The sequence below is a fragment of the Malania oleifera genome, chromosome 9 (genome assembly GCF_029873635.1).
Source record: "Malania oleifera isolate guangnan ecotype guangnan chromosome 9, ASM2987363v1, whole genome shotgun sequence".
Lineage (NCBI taxonomy): Eukaryota > Viridiplantae > Streptophyta > Magnoliopsida > Santalales > Ximeniaceae > Malania > Malania oleifera.
Genome location: NC_080425.1, coordinates 53,685,289 through 53,710,116, shown reverse-complemented (window position 1 = coordinate 53,710,116; position 24,828 = coordinate 53,685,289). Strand labels below are relative to the sequence as shown.

Here is a 24,828-nt window from a genome sequence, read left to right as displayed (position 1 = left end):
AAGATAGGTTGCTGGTGTTAGTTATATGCAGTGTTTTACAAGGCGAAGGCATAAGGTGAGGCGTTTTACCCTCCGGGAGGCGAGGCATAAGCCTCAAGGCGTTGAGACGTAAGCATTTTAGGACTGTATTTTTTAAAATAATTAATAAAAAAAAAAAAAATATATAGTATAAAATTTTCTTTTAATTTTTAAATATTTATCTAACAAATCCTTAAAAAACATATATTTGCTATGTTTCTCATATAAATGTTGAAAAAACTGTAAATTCAATTATATTTTATAAGTTTACAAAATTAAAAATTAAAATAAGAATTATTTTGTACAACATGCCTCAAGATTTTTAGTTGTAAAAAAAATAATTTATATTTTGATTCCAATTTTTAATACAAAATATCACATCCTTTTCAATTTCTTATATCTATATATACATTTAAAAGATATTTTATTTTAAATTTGCTTTATATATGTTGGATAGATAAAAAGTGAAATAGTAAAAGTAGGCAGTCACAAAGCTAGCCAAGTTCTCTCGATGAAGCTTGGACAAATCGTTGGAGGCAGTTGTCCAGTCGTCGGAGAGGGAGTAGAAGCTTCACCGAGAGAGGAATCTTCGAGAGAGTGCTTTGTCGAGAGGAATCGTCAAGAGAGGAGAAGACTGGAGGCTTCGTCGAGAGATCTGAAACTTTGTCGAGAGGAATCGTTGAGAGAGGAGAAGACTAGAGGCTTCGAAGAGAGAGCAGGGGCTTCGAAGAGAGAGTAGAGGAGAAGAAGCTTCGCGGGAGAGAGAGAGGGAGGATAGGGTTTTGGGTGCGTTCTGGGTTCTAGCTTTTTAAATATATGCTTTAAACCAAGAATCCCAAAAGGCGTACGCCTTGCATATGAGGTGTAAAAAGGCGAGATTTTTGCCTGATGCGTACGCCTTCTCACCTGAAGTGTACGCCTTTGTGGACTAGTGCTTTTTCACTTACGCCTTGGTGTGTTTTAGGCCAAAATCGCCTCAAGGCGCGCCTCAATTATGCCTTTCAAATAACTGGTTATATGTATTAAAAGTGGAAGAGATACAGAACTAGGTGGTGGAACCATGAGGCAAAAAATGCCGTAAAATTTATTGACAAAATATTAAAATGATAAAATAAAGGTGGATGGACAAGAGAAGAGAACATAAACACAAAAATCCTTTTGGGCATAGCTTAACATTAGTTGGCAGTGGGATGGAGGATGTACAAAAATTAGTACCAATGTGGTTTAAGATATGACAACATTGTAGAAATACGGAGAACTTTGAATAAAGTAGCATGAAAATACACGAAATGATCTGGTAGTGAATCTATAACCAATAAAAAGATGTAAGGGCGATTTAGTTAAAACAGTTCATTTTCAAAGAAATTTTCGATTGTCCACTATTAAACTTCCCCCTCCTTCATGCACAATTTCTCCTTTGACCCACGTAGTGGGTGCCATGAGGCTAGTACACAATTTATCTGTTGTAGTAATTCCAATCGTGATGGAAAAAGGATGGGGCTGCTGATGGGAACAGGGGCAATTAACTGTAAAGTTTTATGTTAAGTTGCCTTTTAATAATCTTTATGGTGTCACAGATTAACATAGTTGGTTGCTATTTAATTTGAACCAGCTTTATGTTCAAGCATTCTTTACACACGACAAAAAACAATAAACTAGCCTCCCTACTTTTCCCCCTAAACACCTAAAGTAAAAAGCTCAAACTGAAGCTAAAAACTGCTTTTTCTGAAAGCAAAGCCATACATAGGAGTAATCCACTGCTGGAAAATCCTTTAATTTCAATTTTCATAGGTTTTATCCTCATAAGAGTCTCAAATAATAGCTGGAAAACCCGCAATTCTCCAAAAATAAATATTATAAAAAATCACATTGCTTGAAAAAGAAACATCATTCAGCTGCTGAAAGCATATTTTTAGAGGTTTTTATTTGTTTATTTATTTATGGGTTGAAAAGGAGAGAAATGCTTTTCATGTTGAACTATAATCCAAATATTGATATTGTATGTGAAAGTTTCAATAATTTAAAATAACAGTGGAGATAAAATTCAAATGAGCATGTGAATCTGTGAATCCTTTGGGAATGTCATTAAAAGTCATGCAGTTTTCTTTCTTGAAGTGCATAATTAGTCTGCTTCGCTGCGCATTTTAATCATTGTGCAAAATTGAAGATATATAGCGCTGAAGACTCTTGATATTATTGCTTCTGTGTAGGTCTGATGCTAAAGGAGAGAACTTCAAGAAAGAAAACCTACTTAAATGTTAAACCTTCATTTTTAGGAAAATAATTTTTATCAGGTGCAACCATGGTTTTAAATAAAGGCCGCGACCGTTACGTAACGCCGTTACGTAAAGGTTTTTTGGGTTACCGATACCGTTACACACCGCGAAATCGGTGAGAAGAAAAATCACGGCCGTAGCGGCCGTTACGGACTGCGACCGTTACGTAAAGGCCGCTACGGCCGTTACGTACCCACTACAGGACTGTTACACCAAAAAAAATTTTATTTTTTACTTTTTCTTCTCACTTTTTCTCTCTCTTTCATATATCATTCTCAATATTCCAAGTGGCAAGAGGGGGAAAAGATTATAATGAGGATGACAATGATACAAAATTTACTTTTTCTTTAAATACTCACAATAGATGCATTAATTAACAATTTCAAAATACTAACTTGTTAGGAATTTTTTTTTTTTAATAATATTAGTAATGTGATATTTATGTTCTTTATTTTTCAACTTCAACCTTCTTTCTTTTCTAGCTATTTTATATTTATATTATTCGTATGTCTTATGTGTCTAATAGATTAATGGAGTGTATAATGTATTTTATTTTATTAATTCATTTAGCACACATAAGAATATATCACAGATAAGAACAATGAGAAGTATAAATACGTGCACATACGTAATTTTCTATCAATGATGGTTTAAAACAAATGTAAACTTGTTGCCCTTACCAAATAACTTAGTTACTCGAACTAAAGGGTCCAAAATACACTAAAACCCTTTCTAAGAATGGCCAAAAGCTTAAAACATGCAAGTACGCTAATATGCACAAGGTTGTGCGTGCTTCAAAAAAATTCACGGCCGTTACACCCGCTTCCCGTTATGTAACATCCGCTACTCCTGCTTCCCGTTACACCTGTTACCGTTACGTTACGCTACCCGCTACCGCGATTTAAAACCATGGGTGCAACTATTAGAAGGCATACCAAAAAGAAAATTTCAGTAATATCATCAATTATCTTGGGGGATATTGACTTTTATCTAGATTTTAGGAAGCTACAGAATATTGGTCCTTTGATAGAAGTTTTACGTAATTATATTAATTGTCATCTAATAATTAATGTTGAAATCTTTTAAAGCTGTTGGACATGTCCTTTGAAAGATTAACATGTTGGTGGGAATTAAAAATGAAGGTATGAAATGAAGTTTATACACCCTGGAATAGGAACCTTCGTGGAATTTGCGAAATTAACTGGAGCTATGTGAAATTCCGAGTTTTATCAAGATGACCATCACCTGTATCTTGGTTCCTGTGCAGGTGTGCTTTGTGTCGTGATGGCCAGCTCTGTCAGATGTTCACGCTGAGATTCTAAGTTCGAAATTCATTGTTAATCGGGCCTTTATGATGCATACATATTTATGTCATTAAGCTTGGCCTAACTTTCTGGAGATGCAGGTGATTGCATTGACCGAAGAACTATTGGCAACTGCAAGGCAAAATGAGATATCTGGTTTGAAAAATGGGACTGGTGCAGATGCATCATCTAGTTTGGACCCATCAAGGGGGTCTTTTATGCATAAAATGGTAATCTGTTTATGTCATTGCATGAATGATGCATGAATGGGTGCATGTGTCTTTGCATATGTATATTTCTGTTGGGTGGGAGTGAGATAGTCTCACAGATAAGACTTATAATTGAGTGGGGTAAGTTTTTTTTTTTTTCATCATCTATTTTTTTTTTTTAATTTTAAATATGGAAAGTTATAGGTGCTTTTTTAAATTTAAAAAAAGGGAGAAGGAAACATTGTTCAATTGGATTTCCAGTTTGCAGCCCTCTTCAACTGAGATATCCATGTTCAATGGTGTATTTAGAGACTACTTTCATTGTTTCTTTATCCTGCAGTCGCTTCCTTCTTCTCTGTTAAATGATTTTTTGCTTCTTTAACGTTGGACTTTGTGATTGTGAAGCAAATATTATTTTACGGTGTTTTGACATTCTATATGGTTTGATGTGGTACCCTGCATATCACGCCTTGCCAAATTGTCACAACAATTTTTAAGTTTATTATTATGGGGTATGTGAGTCATGTACCAGTTTAGCTGTATGGTGTTTTGTAATGGCAGCTTTTGCAGCTTGAGCCATGCTATTTGTGACGACCCGTGACACTAGGAGGAAGTGATGATTCTTGTGTGTGTTTTCTTTTCACCAGATCTTGGAACAGTTGCTTTTGTGCCAATATTCTGATTTATTCTTCATTGCTTCTTTTGGAATACTTATTGTTCGATACTGTTTTGAGTCCCTTTTTGGATTGTGAAATTCATTGTCAAGTACATTGTTTTATTTTAATAACTAGGGCACTTTATGCAATAAATTTGGCTACAGTGCTGCACCATATATTTTTCCTAAAAGAATAGCGTTCCTGTGTTCTGATGATTTTTTTTTTCTCATACATGCATACATATATGTGTATGTGTGTATTAATTTTATTTTCCCTTGTTTTCATGAATAGGAATCAGAAAATGTTTCAGACCATTATGAGAGGTTTCCTGTTGGCACAAAAGTACAAGCGGTTTGGAGTGAAGATGGGGAGTGGTATGTCAAAACATAGCAATGTTCAAAATTTTAGTTAGATTCTGTTTATTTTTTACATTTGTTTTACCTATTTTTTTTCTTGGTTGTTTGATTAGTTGAATGTTCAGGTATGATGCAACTATTGAGGCACACTCACCGAATGGGTATTATGTTTGCTATGATGGATGGGGGAATAAGGAGGAGGTATATTTCTTTTGCCACTCACTCGAACCGCCAAGTTTCATTTGGTGTAATGACATGCTTAGACTGTAGTGATCATTATTCCTATGTTTGTAACTAGGAATGAAGTTATTTTTTCTATTAGCATGAGATTTTTCATTTAATTTATGGATGATTGCTCACTGAAAAATGCTAAAATGTGTCTATTATTCTATTTACTCATTTTGACCATTCTAGTATATAAATTAATGGTAGCCCGTTTGCTCTATAATCATGATCCTTGATAATGTTATTAGTATTATTTTTCTTGATTGCATGAGAAATTTATTTAGAAAGGAGGAAATAAGATTGTTGATAATGTTATTGACACCATTGATCATTGATGCTACTGTTATTTTTATAGTACTTATGACCCCCATCCTCAGATCAACGTGCTTAGACCCTCAAGCTATGATGGTGACTTCCCACCATTAGAATACAAAGATGTGAGATCCCGTGCGAAGCACTCCTGGAAGATCAAAGATCCACTTGTTGTGAACCTCGACAGATCTTCCAAGCAAGTATCCCCAGCTGAAGCAACTCTCAATTGGCAATCATATACTCATCACTTGCTTTTGCTGCAGCTTGCCTCCATCAATCCGGCCCATATTTTCATTACAACTCCATTACTACCATCATTGCGATTGTTACATAGCTTATGCCCATGTGTAGGACCAGGACCACATCCTATGTTTACTGCACCGGAATTTCAACCATAGACCATTTTTTTTTTCAGTGAATGCTTTTGCCTACATTGTAGTCTTCCACGCATGCCTGCGATTTTCACTTTGCTGAAAAATAAATTAAGCTAACTTGTTTGGTTCTTATTAGTGGTTTGTTTTGAAATGTTTAGCCAAATGATGCTTCATATTTGTCTCCCCTTGTACTGGTGATCAATTTTCTGTGCCTTATCCTACTTCTTGGAGCAGCATCATGATTTCTTCTTTGACATTGCTACTTAATCCATTGCTTTGTGTCACGAGCTAAGCTTGTTCAGGGCATTATGCTTGCCTGTGACCGCTTATCTCGTGTGCTTGGGATGAGTTTCCATCATGTAAATACTAGTGTAGGGTTATTTTCTGTTAGTAGTGTCTTTATATGCCAAATAAGGCAGTATGACTCCTCGATCACTTTGATGTTTCCTAGTACCAAGATGATAATTACATAAAAACCTCTTTAGGGGAGGGTGAGTGTTCATCAGTCATTGTAAAACTCACTAGCTATTGTCAACGTGTTTAGCCTACTTGCCTCCCTCGCTAAACACACAATGTCAACGGAAGTGTTGTTAATGAATTACATTTGCTTCAATGTTTACTGCTTGCTTGCCATGGCTTTCATGAATTGATTACTGTTTCCGTTGCTATTTGAATGAATGCTAATGAAAGTGTTTCGTGGATTAATGTTGGTAAACAATAGGCTGGCTAGTTAAGCAAGAGTGCTTTAGCTAGCGCGGCACGGCCCTTCACAAAGGTGTGAAAATAGTCGGACATGACACTTTGGCATGATTGTTGTAAACTACTTAAGCTAGTACCTCTTATGCCTTGAGTACTAATGGATTTTATGACTTTTTATTTTTATTTGTTGCTTGCAGTTTATTGTGAGGTGTATGGTTTGGATGGAACATTTGTAGCGTCGTAATTTAATAATGGTTGTCTAAGAGAATTTATGGTTGAACTATTGCAATTTTTTGTTGATGGGGTCATATGAATATGTGGTAGTTCTTGTAAAGGCAACTTAGAAACTTAGAGATGTGCATGTATTTTTTCAATTGATATATTGACATGATCAATCAATCTACATTTTGAATATGTTTATTAGTTTCCTAATGCTTTGATAGCTAAGTTGATTTGCTGGCATTACATCGATGAAGTTGTGATGTTGCCTGAACAATGCTCCAATGCCTAAAAGAAGCCACTGCTCCTCGAGATGGTCCTCATCGATTGTTTTCTTCATTGCAACCATGGAAGTGTCTTCAGAGATTGTTAAACAAAGTTTTGTAAGGTTCTTGAGGCAAGTTTATATAGTGGGGGGGAGTTTGGAATAGGTGTTTTCTATGGTTAGGGTGGAGCAAAAAATCATCAACTTGAGTCGTAACGACTCCATAGTATTTCAGATTTCAAAGTTTGCAAGGAGGTGCTTTTCCTTTTTTTTTTTTTACTGAAGATAAAGTTCCTACGGATTTCAAAATCTTTGGGGGTGATTTTCGAAGGTAGTTGAGGATTCGAAGTGGGGAGTTGAGGAGATTGCTTTGTAGAGATGGAGAAGATTGGGTCTCCATTAGGTCGCGATTCAATGGGAAGGGGAGACCCTTTTCTTGGAGAAGTCTTTCGAATGGAGATGAAGGCAAATTCAATGCATCTCTGAAGGCAAGAAGAGTGAATGATGGAGAGGCTTCTTTGAAACTTTGCTAAAGCTATTGATTAAACATGATGGTATTGTAAACCCTCGTTTAAGATGCCTAGGGTGTGGCTCTTCATTCGACACGATAAACAAACAATGAAGCAGAGTGTGCATTGGAGGCTCTCAAAGAAATGCTCTTTTTTTGATGTTGTCAAATTAGCACTGGTGAGGGGGAGGAGTATCTTGGGGAGGAGTGTAGTCCGTGATTATGGGGATGGAAGAGTATTTCCTCTCTCAAATGTGGATTCTGATTATGTTTCCAATCTTAAACTTGGTTTTGGGAGAGGTAGCAGTGGGCCTTTTCTTAGTGGGCCAGCTAAAGCAGTCTAAAAATGGGTGGTTAGTGGGAAGGGGTTGAATGGGTTCAACCCAGTTCAAGAAGTTGACCCGCTATCTTTTGGACTAGAGGGGGTGGGCTTGTATAAAGTCGTCTATTGAGAACAAAAATATGGGTGGTGACAGAAAGGAGGGTTAGAAGGGAGTTTTTGATGTGGTTGGTGCACAAAAAAGCTTAAAGCTGAAGGCAACTCGAAGAGAGGTGAGTATACTGAAGAGCTTCAAGGGGCTATATAACCAAAGGACAAGTGTATTCATATTGAAGATATGCCTTCGAATATAAGGGTAAAGGAAGGTGATCTAGCTAAAGGGGTTTTGATTAGAATGTCGAAGTTATATTGAAGAGAGTTGGACAAGATGAACGACACCTAAAGAATTTTCTACTGAAGGGTAATTGTGTCCCCTTTGAAGAAGTTTTGTTTATTAGTAGGGGAAAGACTTGTAATTATGACAATAAATTTTCTTCTCCACTACTGTGTGATTGTGGGGGAGCATAGAGGGGCATGGATAATGAATTCTGAGAAGGGATTGTTGGTTGATTAGTTGAGAGTTGACTTAGATTTGGATGGAGAAGATGCCTTGATGCAACTTTCAAAGGAACTTTTTGTGAGTGAAAGAGACAAACTATTGGGGCAGAGTATGATTCTATATGAGAAATTCATTAGTTTGGGGAAGAGTGCGCTCAAATGTTCTCTGACTCTATGCAAGGGGGTATGAGTGTTTAGTGAATGGTAGCTATTGTTGTTGAAGGATGAACCAACGTCTCATATGCAGTGGCTTGGTTAAGGGAACCCACTGGAGTCATAGCTAAAGCTAGCCTTCATAGGGCAATTGTCGTTGCTTATGGATGTGAATCTGGGTAATCTATCCATGTTCAGGATGAATCTTGGGTGAAACTATGTGGAGGTTTGATCTCTCTGAAGAAAGTATTGGTTGATAAGAGGCCTTTGCCCATTGATCCTGAGCCTATTCTCGGGCCTATTGCTGATATAATGAACTTTGTTGTTATTCCTTGGACTTTGTTGTTATCCCTTTTGAAGTTGGGTGGGATAATGGTGAAGAGGTAGTTCCTGTGGTTGATCTGAATTGTTTTGAATCTAGAAAGGGTATTCTTCCTCCTTCTTTCAATTCATTTTCTCATTTGACACTTTATGCCACAGGTATTGTCTTGATGGCGGAAGTGCTTTGGTTTGGCGTTTAGTGAAAGAGACCATAGAGACCTAAAGAAATTTATGGATGACCTAGGTTTGGAATTGGTGTGCCTTGTTGGGGTCGAGGTGAGGTTGGGCGTTGAGTCCTTATAGAATATATGAGTGAAAGAATGAGGTCGTTTAGAAAGAATTGAAGAATTTGGCTTCTTTTCCATCAATTATGGGGGTGGGAAGGGAGCCAAGAAGGGAGGTAAATGTGTTATATCATGAAGATTGTCAATTAGAATGTTAGAGCCCTAGGGGACTTTAGGAAGAGAAGTTTGATTATAGAGGTTTTGCGTAGATATTCACTCGATATTGTTTTGATTTAAGAGATGAAGCTTGAGAATGTTGATAGGGAGGTTGTTAGAGGGATTTGAGAAGGGCATTGTAAGGATTGGCTTTTATACCTTCTCACGGTGAGCGACATTCAATTTGGGACACAATCTATTTCTAGAGTGGATAGTCTCGTAGGTCTCTTTCTCTCTCTCGTTGGAGGTGACAAGTCGGTGCCAATGGTGGGTTTCTTCTGCGTATGGTCCTTCTAGATCAGCTCTTAGGAGTTCGTTTTGGGATGAAATTTATTTCTTTTTTGGTTTTTTGTGCCCCTAAATGGAGTGTGAGTGGTGATTTTAATGTTATGAAGATTCTATGGGAGAAGCAGGAGGTATGGTTACTGCGATTGTGCCTAATTTTGATGCTTATTAGTGAATGTGGTTTGAGAGATCTTTGTGGAATGCTAATTTTATGTGGTTGGTGGGTGGAGTGAGGGCGGTGGCTAGCAGGTTTGATAGGTTCTTGTTCTATAGTGTGTGGGACGATGAGTTCCCTAATCTCTCCTATGCTATTTAACCTAGACCTGTTTTGATCACTCCATTCTTGATGGAGTCGAGTAAGGTTTCTTGAGTCGTACTCCCTCTAGGTTTGAAAATATGTGGGCAGATCATCATTCCTTCCAGCCTTTGGTGAGGAATTCTTGGAGTAAGGAAGTGGAGAGGGTTGGGAAGGGTTTAGATTTATGGAAAAGTTGAAGCAGCTGAAAGAGAAGTTGAAAGGGTGGAATATGGAGGTGTTCGGAGATATTAGGTTTAAGAAATGCAAGTATTTTAGGCAAGTTGGATGTGTTAGATAGGAGGGAAGAAGTTGTTCCTCTTTCGGAGGATGGGGAAGTGAAGAAGGTGTCAGTGTGTCATTGGAAAACAATATGAAATAGATGGTTTAAATAAGATTTTGGAGGCAGAAAATGAAGTTTAAATGGGTTAAGACGGTGATTGTAGTTCTAGATTTTTTTTATAGGATAGCAAATGGGAAAATGTGGAAAAATTCAATTTGGGATTTGGATGTGGGTTAGGTGGGGGGGGGGGGGTTGGAGATTATCTTTGATTCTAATTGGACTTCTTCCGAAATACCTGATTTTTAAAAAAAATAATTTGTACTCTAAGGAGGATGCTAGTAGACTGATGATTTAAGGTTTAGAGTGGATCTTTTATCTAGTGATAAGATTAAGGGTGACTTGTTTGAGGTTTTTAACTAGTTTTATTGGAATGGAATTTTTAGCGAGAGTATTAATTCCACTCTTATAACCTTGGTGTTGAAAAAAAGTAGGTCTATCAAGGTCTTTTGACTATAGACCTGTTAGTCTAGTTTCTAGTGTATATAAAATTCTCACTAAAGCACTAGCTATTAGGTTGAGTGTGGTTCTTGATAAGACTTTACTAAGGCTCATAGTGTGTTTGTTGGGGGGTGGGAGAGACAGATTGTGGATGCCATTTTGATTGCTAATGAGGCTATTGAGGTTATTTGGAGATGAAAGAAAGGGCTCATCTTTAAGCTAGATTTTGAGAAAGCCTCTGATAGAGTGAGTTGGAACTTCTTGGATAAGATTGTTTTGAGCAAGGGGTTTGTATAGAGATGGCGTCAGTGGGTGAGGGATTGCAAGAAAGAAGGGTTCATCTTTAAGTTAGATTTTGAGAAAGCCAATCATAGAGTGAGTTGGAACTTCTTGGATAAGATTTTTTTTTAAGGGGTTTGGAGAGAGATGGTGTCAGTGGATGAGGGGTTGCTGTCTAATGTGAGCTATTTCAATTTTGGTGAATGGTGAGCATAAATCTTGGTTTTTAGGGTGAAGAGGGGGATTTTAGACAAGATGACCCTCTCTCCTTGTTTTTGTTCATTTCAGTGGTTGATATTTTGAGTAGGTTGGTTGATAGGGTAGTGGTTAACAGGTTTAGTGAAAGGGCTGGAAGTGGGGAGGGAGGGTGTGATGGTTTTGCACCTTTAGTTTGGTGATGATGGTGTCTTCTTTTTAGAGGACCATAGGCCTTTTTTGTTTGAATAATTTGGGTTTTTTCATATTTTATGGGGAAGAGTGGTGTTGCGGCTATTGATGTGTCTGATGAGCGTGTTAGGGAATTTTCTTTGGAGGAGTGTTTGGATTTTGGAAATTTGGTGTCTAAAAACATAGTTCTCTTGGCCAAATGGCTTTGGCGGTTCCTACTAGAGGATTCTTCTCTGTTGCATGGAGTTGTTAAAAGAAAATTTGAACTAGATGAAATGGGTGGGTTACTAATTTGGGATCTAGATGTTCTTTGGAAAGTTTGTGTAAAGCTAGCTGTCAGATTTATGTTCTCTTTATTCCCCATACTAAATTCCTGTTGGGTAGGGGCTGTAATATTTGTTTCCGGAAAGACATTTGATTGGGGAATGTTGTTTTGTCCACCTCTTTTCCTTTGTCTCTTTCGTCTAAGCTCAGGGTAGAATGGTACCATTTCTTCTTTTGTTCTTGATTCAGGTTTGCCTTTGTGGGGTCTTCACTTTCGGAAGTCCTTGAATGATAGGGAGGTGGAAGAGTTATCCCCTTTGTTGGTCTTGTTGAATAACTGTCAGCCTTCTTTGAAAGCAGATAGTCGGTCCTAGTCTTTGGATCCTTCGGGAGTATATTCTTGAAAATCATTTTTGAGAAATTTTGAGTAGTTTTGATTCTTCTTTTCCTCTCTATAAATTTATTTGGAAGGCCAATGTCCCCCTCCTCTCTCTCTAAAATCAAGGCTTTTGTCTAGTTAGTTGTGCTTAATGGAATCAACAGCAATAACTTGTTGCAGATTAGGAGATCTTTAAAGGCTCTTTCCAGATGTTTGTGTGCTTTGTTTTAACTGTTCAGAATCTACATTGCATATTTTTATGCAATGCAATTTTTCTTCTTGGAGGGTATGGAATAAGTTATTGGGTTTTGTCAGAGAATGTTGGGCCTGTCCAGAGACAGTGGAGGATTTCTTGGCAGTTTCTTTTGTCTGTTTTGGTAGGAAAAAGGAGACGACAGCACTCTGGAAATGTGTTTTCTCTTCTGTATTTGGGGGTGCTGTGGCTGGAATGCAGTATGTGTATTTCCTCAGGGAAGAAGTTGTCGTCTCTGCTGGTTTGGGAGAAGATCCATTACATGGCTTCTCTTTGGTATGTGGGCCATGAGAGCTTTAAGGGGGTGAATTGATAGTTTGTGCTGGTTTTTTGTTTTGTTCTCTTTGATTTTTGGTTTTCTTTGCTTTTTCCCTGGATTATCCCAGATTTTGCCAAGGAGATGTCTTATTTTTCTGGCTGTATATTCTGCAATGCATCTATCAATGAACTTCTTCTTTTGCTATCCTGAAGAAAAAAAAAAAATTAATGTTGTTAATGCAGGTGGATCCAAGCAATGTAAGGTCAATTCAAGGAGGGGTTGTCAATGCTTTATTAGAAGCTGAGAAAGAAGCTGAAGCTACAAAACAAGCTATAAAAAGGAAAATTGCACAAGCTGCTGCTGCAGATTTCCAAGCACGAAGTTTACCAGCAAAACTTCGTATAGAACCAGATGACCCTGAAGATGTGGTGAGTACTAATAGTGCACAACTTCCTTAATTTTTAACAGAAAAGAGGGGTTGAGGGCTGTGGGAAGCCAGTGACATCCATGCTAAAATCTTTGGCATTGGCTGTAGTTTATTTTGCTTGCTCTAAAATATTTAGCTGACTATGATACAGCATTGCTCCAAATAACCGAAACTGTGCTTCAGCAAAGAGGAATAAGCATGCTTTGGTTTCAATTTTTCTTTGAAATCTTGAAAATTTACATGTTATTTTCATGATTCCCACATCAATGGATTTTCTACTATATTTTGGAACAACTTGCCTTGGTTGTAGTTCCGAAATAGCATCTAATTTGTAGGCGAACAATATGGGCTGTATTTATTTCAGTTGATGGTATATTATGTTAGATATCTAACTGGCCACTCATTCTCCTAATTATTCCCCTACACAATATTGAGTATTTTTATTGGGTTTAATATGCTGTTAAATTTGTGAAGTAAAGTTTCTGCATTGTTTATCACTTGAATTTTATTTCCAATTCTTTCCTTATAATTTCTTTTTTAAAAAGAAGCTAAAAATGCTCTAGGATGCACTTGCTAACAGCAATGTTTATACTTTACAGAAAACTGCCAAGCGTAAGAAAATACATGCTTTTAAGTCAAAGATGCGGTTCGAGCAGCTGGAAGTCACACAGAATAAGCGCCAAAATGCCTGGCAGCAGTTTCAGACAACCAAAGGCCGGGCTAAGAAGGTAATCTTGTATTCTAGTCCTAGCATGATGTGTGGTCTCCCACAAAACCACATAAAAACTACAATGGTGTATGGTTACAGCCTTATATGCAAACAACTGCCAATTTTTAATGTACTGGATTTCGAAATATGGGTAGAGCTGCTGTAGGTTGCTTAAAATTGCCCTGGCATATGTTGTAGAATTGGAAATTATTGGTTCCCATGAGCATAGTTTTAAAATCAAGAATCAAAATTCCAATTTCATGAATTGAGAATTGAGAGTCAAAACTCGATTCTGACTGATATGCATATGTATACAACAAACAAAATAGTAAGGGACATTTGAATTTCAACAAATATGGATTAACATACTGGAAGCTTAAGTGTCAAAACTAAAGCACCAAGTCTAAGAGAAATTAGGTAAGGATTCAAGAAATTTTTTTAAAAATCAAACTTTACGTTTTTGGTGCAAGTGTAACATGTACTAACAGTAAAAGATCACGTGTATGCCCTTTTTTTTTGGTTGAAAAAGCAAATAAGGGGAGGAATCAAGAAGAAAGGGTGTCCTTGGGCCACAAGGCTCCTTACTTTGCGAGGGAAGGGGAGTGATCCTCACGGTGTACCAGCCTTACCACTATTTTTCCTTTGAGAGACTGTTTACTTGGACTCAAACCCATGACTGACTGGTCACAAAGGAGCAACCTTATTGTTGATTCAAGGCTCGCCATCTAAGAGGAGGAACTAAGAAGATATCATTAAAAAATTGAATTTTATGGTTTTTAAGGGAATGAATCAACAAAAAGTAATAAAAATTTGAACTTTATGGTGCTTAATTATAAACAAAATCATTTTTAATGCTTTGGCTTTCTCTAGAAACTAATACTAGAAGAAAAAGTAAAGAAAAAGGATAAACAACCAGAAGATCACCCACCCACATCAACCAGCTTTCCTCTCAATGGAAAAAGGGTGGGCTGGTTTTCTTCTCCACTCAGTTTTCTTCTCAATGGCAGTCAGTTGCAAAATGGGAAGGTCAATGGGATTTTTATTCTATTTCGAACTCACATAAACAACAAAAAGAATAGCAAATAGAATCTTACTGTGGAAACAAAAAAAAAACGGGTTTTGGGTGGATTTTGCTGTAGTCAGACCTCACTGGATCAAGGATAAACTGAATTGGTTGATTCATATGATCTGATTCGATTCAATTTAATTAGATTCTGGCATTCACCAGGTGACTCATTATATTCGCTTACAATTCACAGAATTCTGCAATTTACCCATGAGATTTAAATCAGATTCAGCCTTACTTAATACAAATCGTACAATTCAAATAGAGAATTGTACAATTCTAATAACTATGCCCCTAAGTTATATATGTATAGTAAATATTTATTACTTCTATATCTGTCATTTTTAATTTTTAATTTTTAATTTTATGCTTAATTTCACAATTGGTTTTTTGCATGGAACACACATCTTTGATGCACAAATGTTTGATGGGCAACTTTCTTTCTCTTATTGAACCTACCATTTTTTCCCTTATATTTTATTTATTTTTTTAAAACCATGGAGTTTAATCTTGATTATTTTATCTTGTGTTAACCTCAAGTAAGCAGCTAGAATAATTTGATAATGTTTTAAGCTTATAATTTCTGGATTATTTAAATGGGAGAAGATCCCTTTGCCTTGAATTTCCATAGTCTTCTGTGCAGAAATTAGCATGTTGTACTAGTAATGGAATGCCTGATTTTCCGCCACATGCTGGACTTAGAATGGGAATACCAAGTTGCTTTGAGGCTGTGATATTTTCTTTTAACTTTGTAAAATAACACACATTTGATTGGGCAGTCTAAGCCACCAAACTTATTGTACAAATCGGAATTTTTTATCTAAATAGCTGAATTAAGGGACAGATTTTTAATTAATAGAATCGTATGCTTGCATAACTCATTGAAACAAATTGACTTTTGTAGTATGTACAAGTTATTATATATTTTGACCAATTTTTTTTTTCTTCTTTTCTGTTTATAGTAAATTATATGTTTTGACCATTTTAGAAAAGGTATTGCCAATAGGTAATATTGTCTCATTGTTGCATGGAATTTGGCTGATAGCGTTGTATAGATTGTTTCATAAGAACATTATGAGTGCACAAGAGTGTTTTTGGAGGTGAAAGTGAAGGAAGCATTTGAGTGTGACGATATTGCAAGTGAGCCAAGTTACCATTCCTATCTTTTTCTTCTTCTCTCAAATTTTAATTGTGCAGCACCATTCACTGAATATTTCCTTCTATTCTTCTTGCAATCCTAACCATTACTACATCTTATCCAAGAAAAGCCTGAAACAAGGAAAAGCCCCTGAAGGCACATCCTTAGAAACAAAGAAGGATTACTGGCATCATGATCTGCCTCTCCCTCACTACAAGTGCGCGTGCATGCGTGTGTGTGACATGGGCGTCATAGGGATGCACTCCATCATTGAACATGTTCCACCTAACCTTGAATTTGCATCTTTCAACACTGGCTCACATAACCTCACTCAGCCTTAATTCAGAATCAGATGCGTTACCATAGTTCCAGAACCTCTTCACAGAGCATTTTTCACCTTAAACCCCCCCGTAAACCTTAATTGTTTGACTTCCTATATCCATAACTAGAGATCATCCCGAACCTTACGATCATCCATGCTTAGTATCCTGGAGTTTCTCTTTTTGGATACATTTTGAACCTTAATCTCATTGTAGTAGTTCAGTTTATTCCTCCAATGCAACATTAACCAAGATGATAAATCTCCTTGGTTTCGAGAAGGAGAGCAATGTTATGGTCAACAAAAAGGAATTTATTTTTGAGGAAAAAGGAAGATCTCTTCATCATAGAGAGAACCAACCACCATCTTTTCTTCATCTTTCTTTCTGAGGAGTGGCGATGGTTGTCAAGGGGCTGCGCTTCTTCTCTTGTTAAAAACAGAGCCCATGTGTGAAGAGCTTTATGGTTGCTGAGAGCAAACATTTATGGACGTTTTATATTGATGGAGAAGGTGCTACTCAAGGGGGCAATTCAAATGATGTGTATTAGATATGGAGGCATTGGGATAGAAGAAGTTTTGGGAAGCAACGTTGAAGTCAGCGGAGGAATGACATCTAAATAACTTCAACTAGGACCTGTGTTGCATTGATTGTGGCTCTTTGAATGTGGGCCAGTTGGTTTTTTCAAGGATTGAAGTTTTGCCTTGCTTGCAATGGAGAAATTTCTGTGAGTTTGGTTGGGAAAGGAAAATCAAATTAGGACATGTGTGACAAGTAGGAAGATTGTTCATTTTGAGGAACTTTTCAAATTTGAATCTAGTTTGGAAGAAATGTGTGGCGTGGGACACTCCCCTTCCAGAATTGATAATTTTGTTTGTTTTTCTCGTTCTCTGCCTTGGTGGTTGTGAGAGGTAGGGGTTGGTGGTGGGTCTCTTTAGTATATGAGCCTTCTAAAGTCTACTATTAGGAGCGCCTTTTGGGATGAGTTAATACATGGGCTGAGAGATCTCCTTTTGGGTAATGCTCGTTATTCTTGGCCCATCGGTGGTGCTAAGGCTGTTGCTAGTCAGCTTGTTAGGTTTTGTTTTACAGCAAGCGAGTGGATGAATTTTTGAATCTTTTCTGAACTGTTTTACCTAGACCTGTGTTTGACCACTTTCCTATTTTGTTGGAATCTCTCAAGGTTTCTTGGGGCCAACTCCTTTTTGTTTTGAAATAGATGGTTGGATCATGATTTTCTTCGATCTTTGGTTAGGATACTTGGAGCGAGGATTTGGAGAAGGGTGGGAAGGTTTCATGTTTATGAGGGAAGCTTAAGCGTTTGAAAAGACCTTGAGAAAGTGAAATAGGGAGGTGTTTGGCATTAGGATTAGGAAGGCCAACATTTTAGGTGATTTAGATTATCTAGGTTGAAAAGATGTTAGTCTTTTGGGGAGTGTAGAATTTAATACAATTTTGTTGAAGAATGAGTTGAAAGAGTTGATCTTTAAGGTAGTGAGAAGTTGGAGATAGAAGACCAAGTTTAAATGGGTTAAAGATGGTGATTATAATTCAAGAATTTTCCATGATCTAGCTAATGGGGAGAGGAGGAAGAACTTGATTATGGAATTGGATTTGGGTAGGGGTGAGGTCATCTCGAATCCTCATCTGATTGCCTTTAAGATCATTGATTTTTACCCTGAACCTTCATATGGAGGAGGATGTCTAATAGACCAATGAGGGCTTAGAGTGGAGTCCCATTTCTGGAGATTCGATGTCTTGGCTGGAAAGACTGAGGAGGAAGTGAGGGCTAATGTGTTTGGGATGGAGAGGGATAAGTCTCAGGTCTGGATGGATTTATTATGGCCTTTTTTCAAGATTGTTGGGATGTAATTAGGTGGGATTTGCTGAAGGTGCTTAATGAATTTTATTGGAAAGGGATTTTGAGTGAGCTACTTAACCTTTATCACTTTGGTGCCTAAAAATAATATGTCTATTAAGATTGCAGAATATAGATCTATTAGTCTAGTATCCGGTGTTTACAATATTATCGCTGAAGCACTAGCGAACAGGCTGAGCGTGGTGCTTGATTAGACTATTTCTAGGGTTAGTGCATTTGTTGGTGGTAATTAGACTGTGCATGCCATTTTGATTGTTGATGGGGTAGTGGAGGACAATTGGAGATAGGGAAAGGGGATCATGGTTAAATTGGATCTTGAAAAAGCTTATGATAGAGTTAGTTGGTAGATTGTGGATGAGGGTTGCTTGTCCAATGTGTTCTTTTCTGTTATGGTGAATGGTGAGCCTAAATCTTGGTTTAGAGCTTTGTCCTTCGAGGGAGGTTAGATAAGGTGATCCACTCCTTTTTTTGTTTTTTTTTTGTTTATGTTAGTGGTTGATGTGTTATGCATGATGGTTGACAGGGTGGTGGATAAGGGTAAAAGGTTTGGAAGTGGGGAGGGTGCGGTTGGTGGTTTCTCACCTTTAATTTGCTTATGACATCATGTTCTTCTTAGGTTATCACAATTTTTTTTTCTTGAATATTTCGAGTCTACTGCATATTTTTGAGCAGGTTTTGGCTTCAAATTAACCTGTGGAAGAGTGGTCTTGCTGCTATTAATTTCACTGTTGGTCAAGTTAGGGAGTTGGCTTCATTCACGGGTTGTGGTATTTTGGATTGGCCCTTGTTTTATTTAGCGATCCCTTTGGGCTGTAATCCTAACTCAGTTAACTTTTGGGATCTGGTAGTGGAGTGTGTGAAAGTGTGTAGATGCTTGGAAAGTTGCATTATTTTCTATTGGGGTTTACATTACTCTTATCAAGGCTTTTTTTGCTACTATCTCTTTGTATTATTTGATTGTTTTTAGGATTTCTGTGGGGATTGTTAGTAAGCTTGAGGAAATTATGAGATTTCCTTTGGTTTGGGGTTTTGGGGTAAAAGGGGTGATTTGGTTAGTTGGGGTGCTGTGTGTTGCTAAGAAATGGAGGGTGGTTTGGGTCTTGGAAATTTGGTGTCAAATACCCTCTTGGTTAAATGGCTTTAGTGGTTCCCCTTAGAGGATTCATCCCTTTGGCGTAGAGTCATTAAAAGTAATTTGAATTGAACATAAATGGTTGGGATAGTAACCTGGTATCTAGATATTCCTTGGAAAGTCACGTGGAGATTTCTCTCTCAGATTTATCTCTTTTTCATTCTCCATAATAAGTAATGTATCGGGTGAAGGTTCACATATTCCTTATCTGGATAACAGGAGCGGCTTTTCACAATATGGGGCCCTAGGCGAATGATTTAATTAGGAGCCCTTAATATTTTATTTAATTTTAATTTTTATTTAAAATTAATTTTTCTAGGTACATCAAATAATTTTAGCTGCATTGCATGTGCACTCACCCACCAAATACGTGAATTCCATAAATAATGTTAACATTATTATATTAAAAAAGAAAAATTTGGGGCCCCAAAATTAGGCAAGCACCTCAATGGCCTTAATGAAGAGCCGGCCTTGCTAGATAAGGAATGTTGCCTGTCCACCTTTTCTCCTAATCTCTATCGCTGGAGTTGAGGGTGGAATAACGTTCTTTCTTTTTCTGTTGTTGATTTGAAAGGTCCTTTGCTGTCTTAAGGTTTTCGTTATTGGAGGTCCCTCAACGATAGGGAGACGGTTAAACTCTCTATATTGATGATGTTGAATGATTGTTGTTTTTTGTTGGGAGTGGATGGTCTGTTCTTGGTCCTTGGATTCTTTGGGGGTTTGTTGATTCAAATACTTGTATGGTTTTTTTACCTTACCTAATTTTTCTATTTTGTCCCATAAAAAAATTTGGAAAGCCAAAATTCTTCCAAAATTTAAGGCTTTTATTTGGTCGATTAAAAGCTTAATAGAGTCAACACCAATAACTTCTTGCAGATTAGGAGACCTTTGAAGGTACTTTCTGTGTACTTTGTTGTTTTTAAAAGTTCAGAAACAGCATCCCATAAGTTCCTCACCGTGATTTTGCCAGGAAAGTGTAGACTAAGCTATTTGGTTTATTGGGAGAGAGCTGAGTTTGTTTGGAAATGTGGAGAAATTTTTGGCAAATTTTTCTTTTGTTAGTAACGTGTGTATTTCTTTTGGGAAGAAGGCGAAGATTTTGATTCTAGGATATCTAACAAGATTGGTTCGATTTGTTGGCTTCATTGGTGTTTTTTACATTTCCTTTATGTCATGTTTGGTTTGCAGGGATGGAATGAGGGAGGAAAGGAATGAAATGAAAATTTGAATGGGGAGGACAATAAAATCAAATGATAAATTTGACTCCATTCATCTCCATTCCATTCCATTCCTACATGCCAAACATGCTGTTGCTGTTTCTAGTTCTCATTGTTTTTTTTTTTTTTTTTTTTAAATTTTTAGGAGGATGTCTTATTCTCCTTTTTGAACAATTTTGGTATGCTTTGTGATTCAGAATGTTGGGCAACTAAGAAACATGTATAAAAAGTAAAAATTGCTGAAATGCGAATGTTAAAGTGGATGAGTAGTATAACATTAAAAGATAAAATAAGAAACAAGCATATACATATGGTTTAGGCATAGCACCGGTCGAAGATAAGGGATGGGCGGTTTAGATGGTTTGGACATTTGAAATGCAGACCTAATAAAACATTTGTGAGGAAGATTGAGTTAATGTTTTTGGCATGAAAGGGATAGGAGTAGACCTAAAATATCTTGGAATGAGGTAGTGAGGAAGGATTTAATAGCTCTTAATCTAATAGAGGAAAACGCTCTCGATCGGGTGAATAGGTGGAAAAGGATTCATGTAGCTAACCCCACCATATGAGACTTAGGCTTCTTGTTCTTCTTGTTGTTTCAACAACAACAACAACAACAACAATAAAACCAAGCCTTAAGTCCCACTAGGTGGGGTTGGTTATATGAATCATTTTCTGTCAATTTATGCGATCATGGACCATTTTTTTTTGACAAATTTAGGGATATTAAATCCTTACTTACTGCCTCCTCCCAAGTTATTTTAGGTCTACCCCTACCCCTTTTACTGCCCCTAACAGTAACTAACTCATTCTTCCTCACTGGTGCACTATGCGGCCTACGTTGTAAGTGTCCATACCATCTGAGTTGTCCCTCTCTTATTTTATCTTTTACAGGAGCTACACTTAACTTAGCGTGAATATGTTTATTCTTTAATTTATTTTTCAATGTTATACGACTCATCTATCTGAGCATTCTCATCTCAGCAATTTTTATTTTTTGGATATCATATTTCGTCATCCAATATTCCGGTCTATATGACATAGCTGGTTTTATAGTTGTCTTATAATACTTTCCTTTCAATTTTAAGGGTATTCTACGATTACAAAGCACACTTGAAGCATAGCTGGTCTTATAGCTGTCCTATATATATGTTTGAAATGTATATGTATGAATAAATATATAGGTTTGTATCTATATGCATGCATAAATTCACACACACACACACAAGTATATTATATGCGCGCGCACACACAAATTAATCAAACCATTAGTTTGTTTATCCTTAAGTGAATTTATAATTGAATCAAATACATCGTCCTTAAGTAAATCTTTAATTGGATAAAATATTTTTCTTACTATTAATTTTTATATAGTTTATAATAACAGATTTTATAACACTAATAAAATTTCAAGAATATTCAGAATCAATAAAAAAAATGGTACGAGAAAATATCTTGGGGTTCCTTATTATTTTTTCTTCTAATTAGCTCATCAGTTAATATGATTGGCATAATACATTATATCACTGGTTCAATCACCAGTTTGTCTTTCGACTGTGAACTTATTTGACCAATCTGTTGGCTTTACTAGGAGATTATTGGTCTGGGTTTTAAAACTATGATGACATGCTGTTAGTTGATGCTTACATTTTTGCAAAAGGGAGACATTACAGTTCCTATTAATGATTCTGTTTAAATCTCCAGATTGGTTTCTTCTCGGGCCGCAAGCGCGAGAGCATTTTTAAATCTCCTGAGGATCCGAATGGCAAAGTTGGTGTCACTGGAAGTGGGAAAGGCTTGACAGACTTCCAGAAGAGGGAAAAGCACTTGCATCTCAAGGGTGGAAGCGCTGAAATTGATGATTAGGTTGTAGAGTTTCTTTACTTTTTCCCTTGCTGGATGGCACTTTGAAACTTCTGCTTCAAGGAATTATGCAAACCAGTTCGCTGTAGTCTGGCGTTTTGTGAACCACCTCAAATTGCATGGTGTACCATAGGCGGTTTTATGCATTGTAGGAATGGGGTGTTCAATGTCTAGCAAAGATCTTTCCGTAGCCATTACCGCTTCTCCTCGGCCCAACAGGTGTTTGCCTCGTTTCTGTTACTTGTTTTGCTTTGCTCTATTGAATTTTTTGGTGTGCGTAAATTGGAGAATATTTACTTGGAAAAATATTTACAGATGAATTAAGCGTGCACAAAGATGACTGGCTTAGGAGTGGAGAATATTTACATGGGAAAAGTGTGTGAAGTACTCTGCCGATCGCCCTTTATATAGAAGTTCAAGTGCTTGGTGATAGAAATAATGAAAACTAAAATTAAATGGATCCTGAAAATAAAATTCAAAATGAATTTTAGTTTAATTTTAAAGAGAAAATAAAATAGATTACATGGACGACAAAAATCAGTTTAAATGACTCATTTCGAAGGTATGGTAATGTAACAAAGTGAGATTGGGTCAAAACATATTTGAAAGGTATAAGCATCTAATTAACCATTCCATTTTGAGGAGCTGCACAAGGATGACACGATCAACATCAAAATACCCACAATCTCATGGCATGATATGGAAGAGTGGTATAATATTGCATGGCTAAATGTGATTAACATGCATGTCTTCAAATGGTATTGTAACACAACAAAGTAAGATTGGGTCAAAACATCTCCATTACGTATAAGCATCCAATAAAGATGCTTATACTTCATATGAGTTGATTGAGACTCAGGTAGGAAGCTCTCAAAACAAAACAAAATGAGGCTGGGTTAAAATTTATCAAGAGCTAGCAAAGCGAGACTAGTCAGAATGTCTCAATTCAAAAAATCATGATATTGCTATAAACAAGAACTATATATGTGTGCACACGATGGAATGAATGGTAATTAAAAACAATTGGTCCTTAATATTCTTGATAATTTCATAATCAACAAAATTAAGTTGCAAAAATAATAACAATATACGTTCACTAACCCAAAACACTAAAAGATTTAGCTAAACTGATATGATTTGTATGTTCTTGAAAAATTTAGGAGTTAAACCCTTGGTTAGTGGATCCTTGATTATATGCTCTATGGCTATGTGCTTATTGTGAGTTTGACAATCATGAATCTTCTCTCTAATAAACAAGATCTTAATGTTTATATGCTTCGAGCATGAAGAATTCTCGTTGTTTCAAAAGAAGCTGAAGTAGAATTGCCATGATATCTTAACAGTGATCTCGTAATAGAATCAACAACTAGAAGCCATATAATGAATTTTTACAAGCATAAAGCTTGACATGTAGCCCTATAACAAGCTATAAAATCTGCATTTGCAGCTGCAATAATCACTCTACTAAGAAATAGCTCCTTTTGCAATCATGATAATAAAATCAAAAGTAGAATTCCTATCTTCTAAACAATTTACATATTCAACATTAGAATATCCAATAACCTCAAAATAATTTGACCTCCTGTAGGTGAATATATAATCTTTAGTAGTACCTTACAAATATCTGCTTACTTTCTTTGTAGTTTCTTGAGACTCACCCCATAATCACTTAAATATCTTCTAGAACACCAATTAGTTCAGCAATATCATGATTGTGTGTACAATAGAGCACATATAAGAATACACTTCATCCATAAGGGACCTCTTTTATACATGTTTTTTTATTATCTTTCTAAGGATAACGAGCCATTCAAAGCCTATACCTGCAAGATTAAACTAAGTCAAAGGTCATCTAGCTCTAGACTAAATGCTCAAATTCGATTTGGAGCTAGTGCTTGTAGGATTAACCATGTTACCAGCTATTGAAGGCAACTAGGGTGATACAAAGATTGGTGAAGATGGGTTATAGCATGCTAGACAATTTGACAATAATATTTGATATGGGGAACTACTTGGACATGGATTTATGTTATCACATGGAACTAATGTTTTGTGTTAAATAATAAAAAATAACATTTTCTGGACCATTATGAAGCCCTATCAGAAGACCACATTTGTGGGCAATTGCATGATGAGAAAGCTAGAATGGAAAATGTGCAGATTAGGGTTTTCTTGGTATTTTTTGCCTCTGCTAAGAAGACTATACCAACTCTAAGTTGTTGAGGAGTATATCCTATCTTTATATGATGAAGGTATGAACATCTTTGCTTAATTTTGGTCTATAATTTTGAATTGCAATAACATCTAGAAGTGTAACTTAAATAGACACTTAGGAAAATCACAAATTGTGCTGCCGACTTAGCATCCTATTATAGCCTTAAACTGGTTAAATTTTTGTACTAGAGTTGTTTGTATAAATTTCTATTGAATTCCTACTATATTAGTAACAATAACTAAGATTCTTAGTTTCTATAAATAAATCAATTTATATAGAAAAATACATTGTTAGCCCCAAAACTACATGCATCCATTTAAGAAAAACAAGGTAGATATATGCAATCAATCAAACTCTTAATGTCTAATTGAACAAGATGAATCTTATTAGGAGAAGTTTCTCTAATTTTCTTGAGCTTGGGTTGTGCAATGCCATAAAAGTGAAGGACCTATGCATATTACCAAAAATCAT

General features: G+C 36.5%; 1 protein-coding gene across 2 annotated transcripts in view; it reads left to right on the top strand.

Moving 5' to 3' along the window:
* Positions 1–22,517, top strand: part of LOC131163325 (uncharacterized) — a 28,320-nt gene extending 5,803 nt beyond the window's left edge. Inside the window, exons 3-9 of one of the 2 annotated variants that reach the window (XR_009139061.1) lie at positions 3,700–3,828; positions 4,755–4,837; positions 4,945–5,020; positions 12,637–12,822; positions 13,421–13,549; positions 21,984–22,361; positions 22,458–22,517. Coding sequence is in view for 1 of the 2 variants with exons in the window: in XM_058119896.1 (XP_057975879.1) it covers positions 3,700–3,828; positions 4,755–4,837; positions 4,945–5,020; positions 12,637–12,822; positions 13,421–13,549; positions 21,984–22,145 (765 nt within the window). In the remaining variant the exon portion in view is untranslated. Of the gene's footprint in view, positions 1–3,699; positions 3,829–4,754; positions 4,838–4,944; positions 5,021–12,636; positions 12,823–13,420; positions 13,550–21,983 lie in introns of both variants that reach the window. The other variant, XM_058119896.1, reaches the window with a different exon arrangement.
* The last annotated feature ends 2,311 nt before the right edge of the window (positions 22,518–24,828 follow it).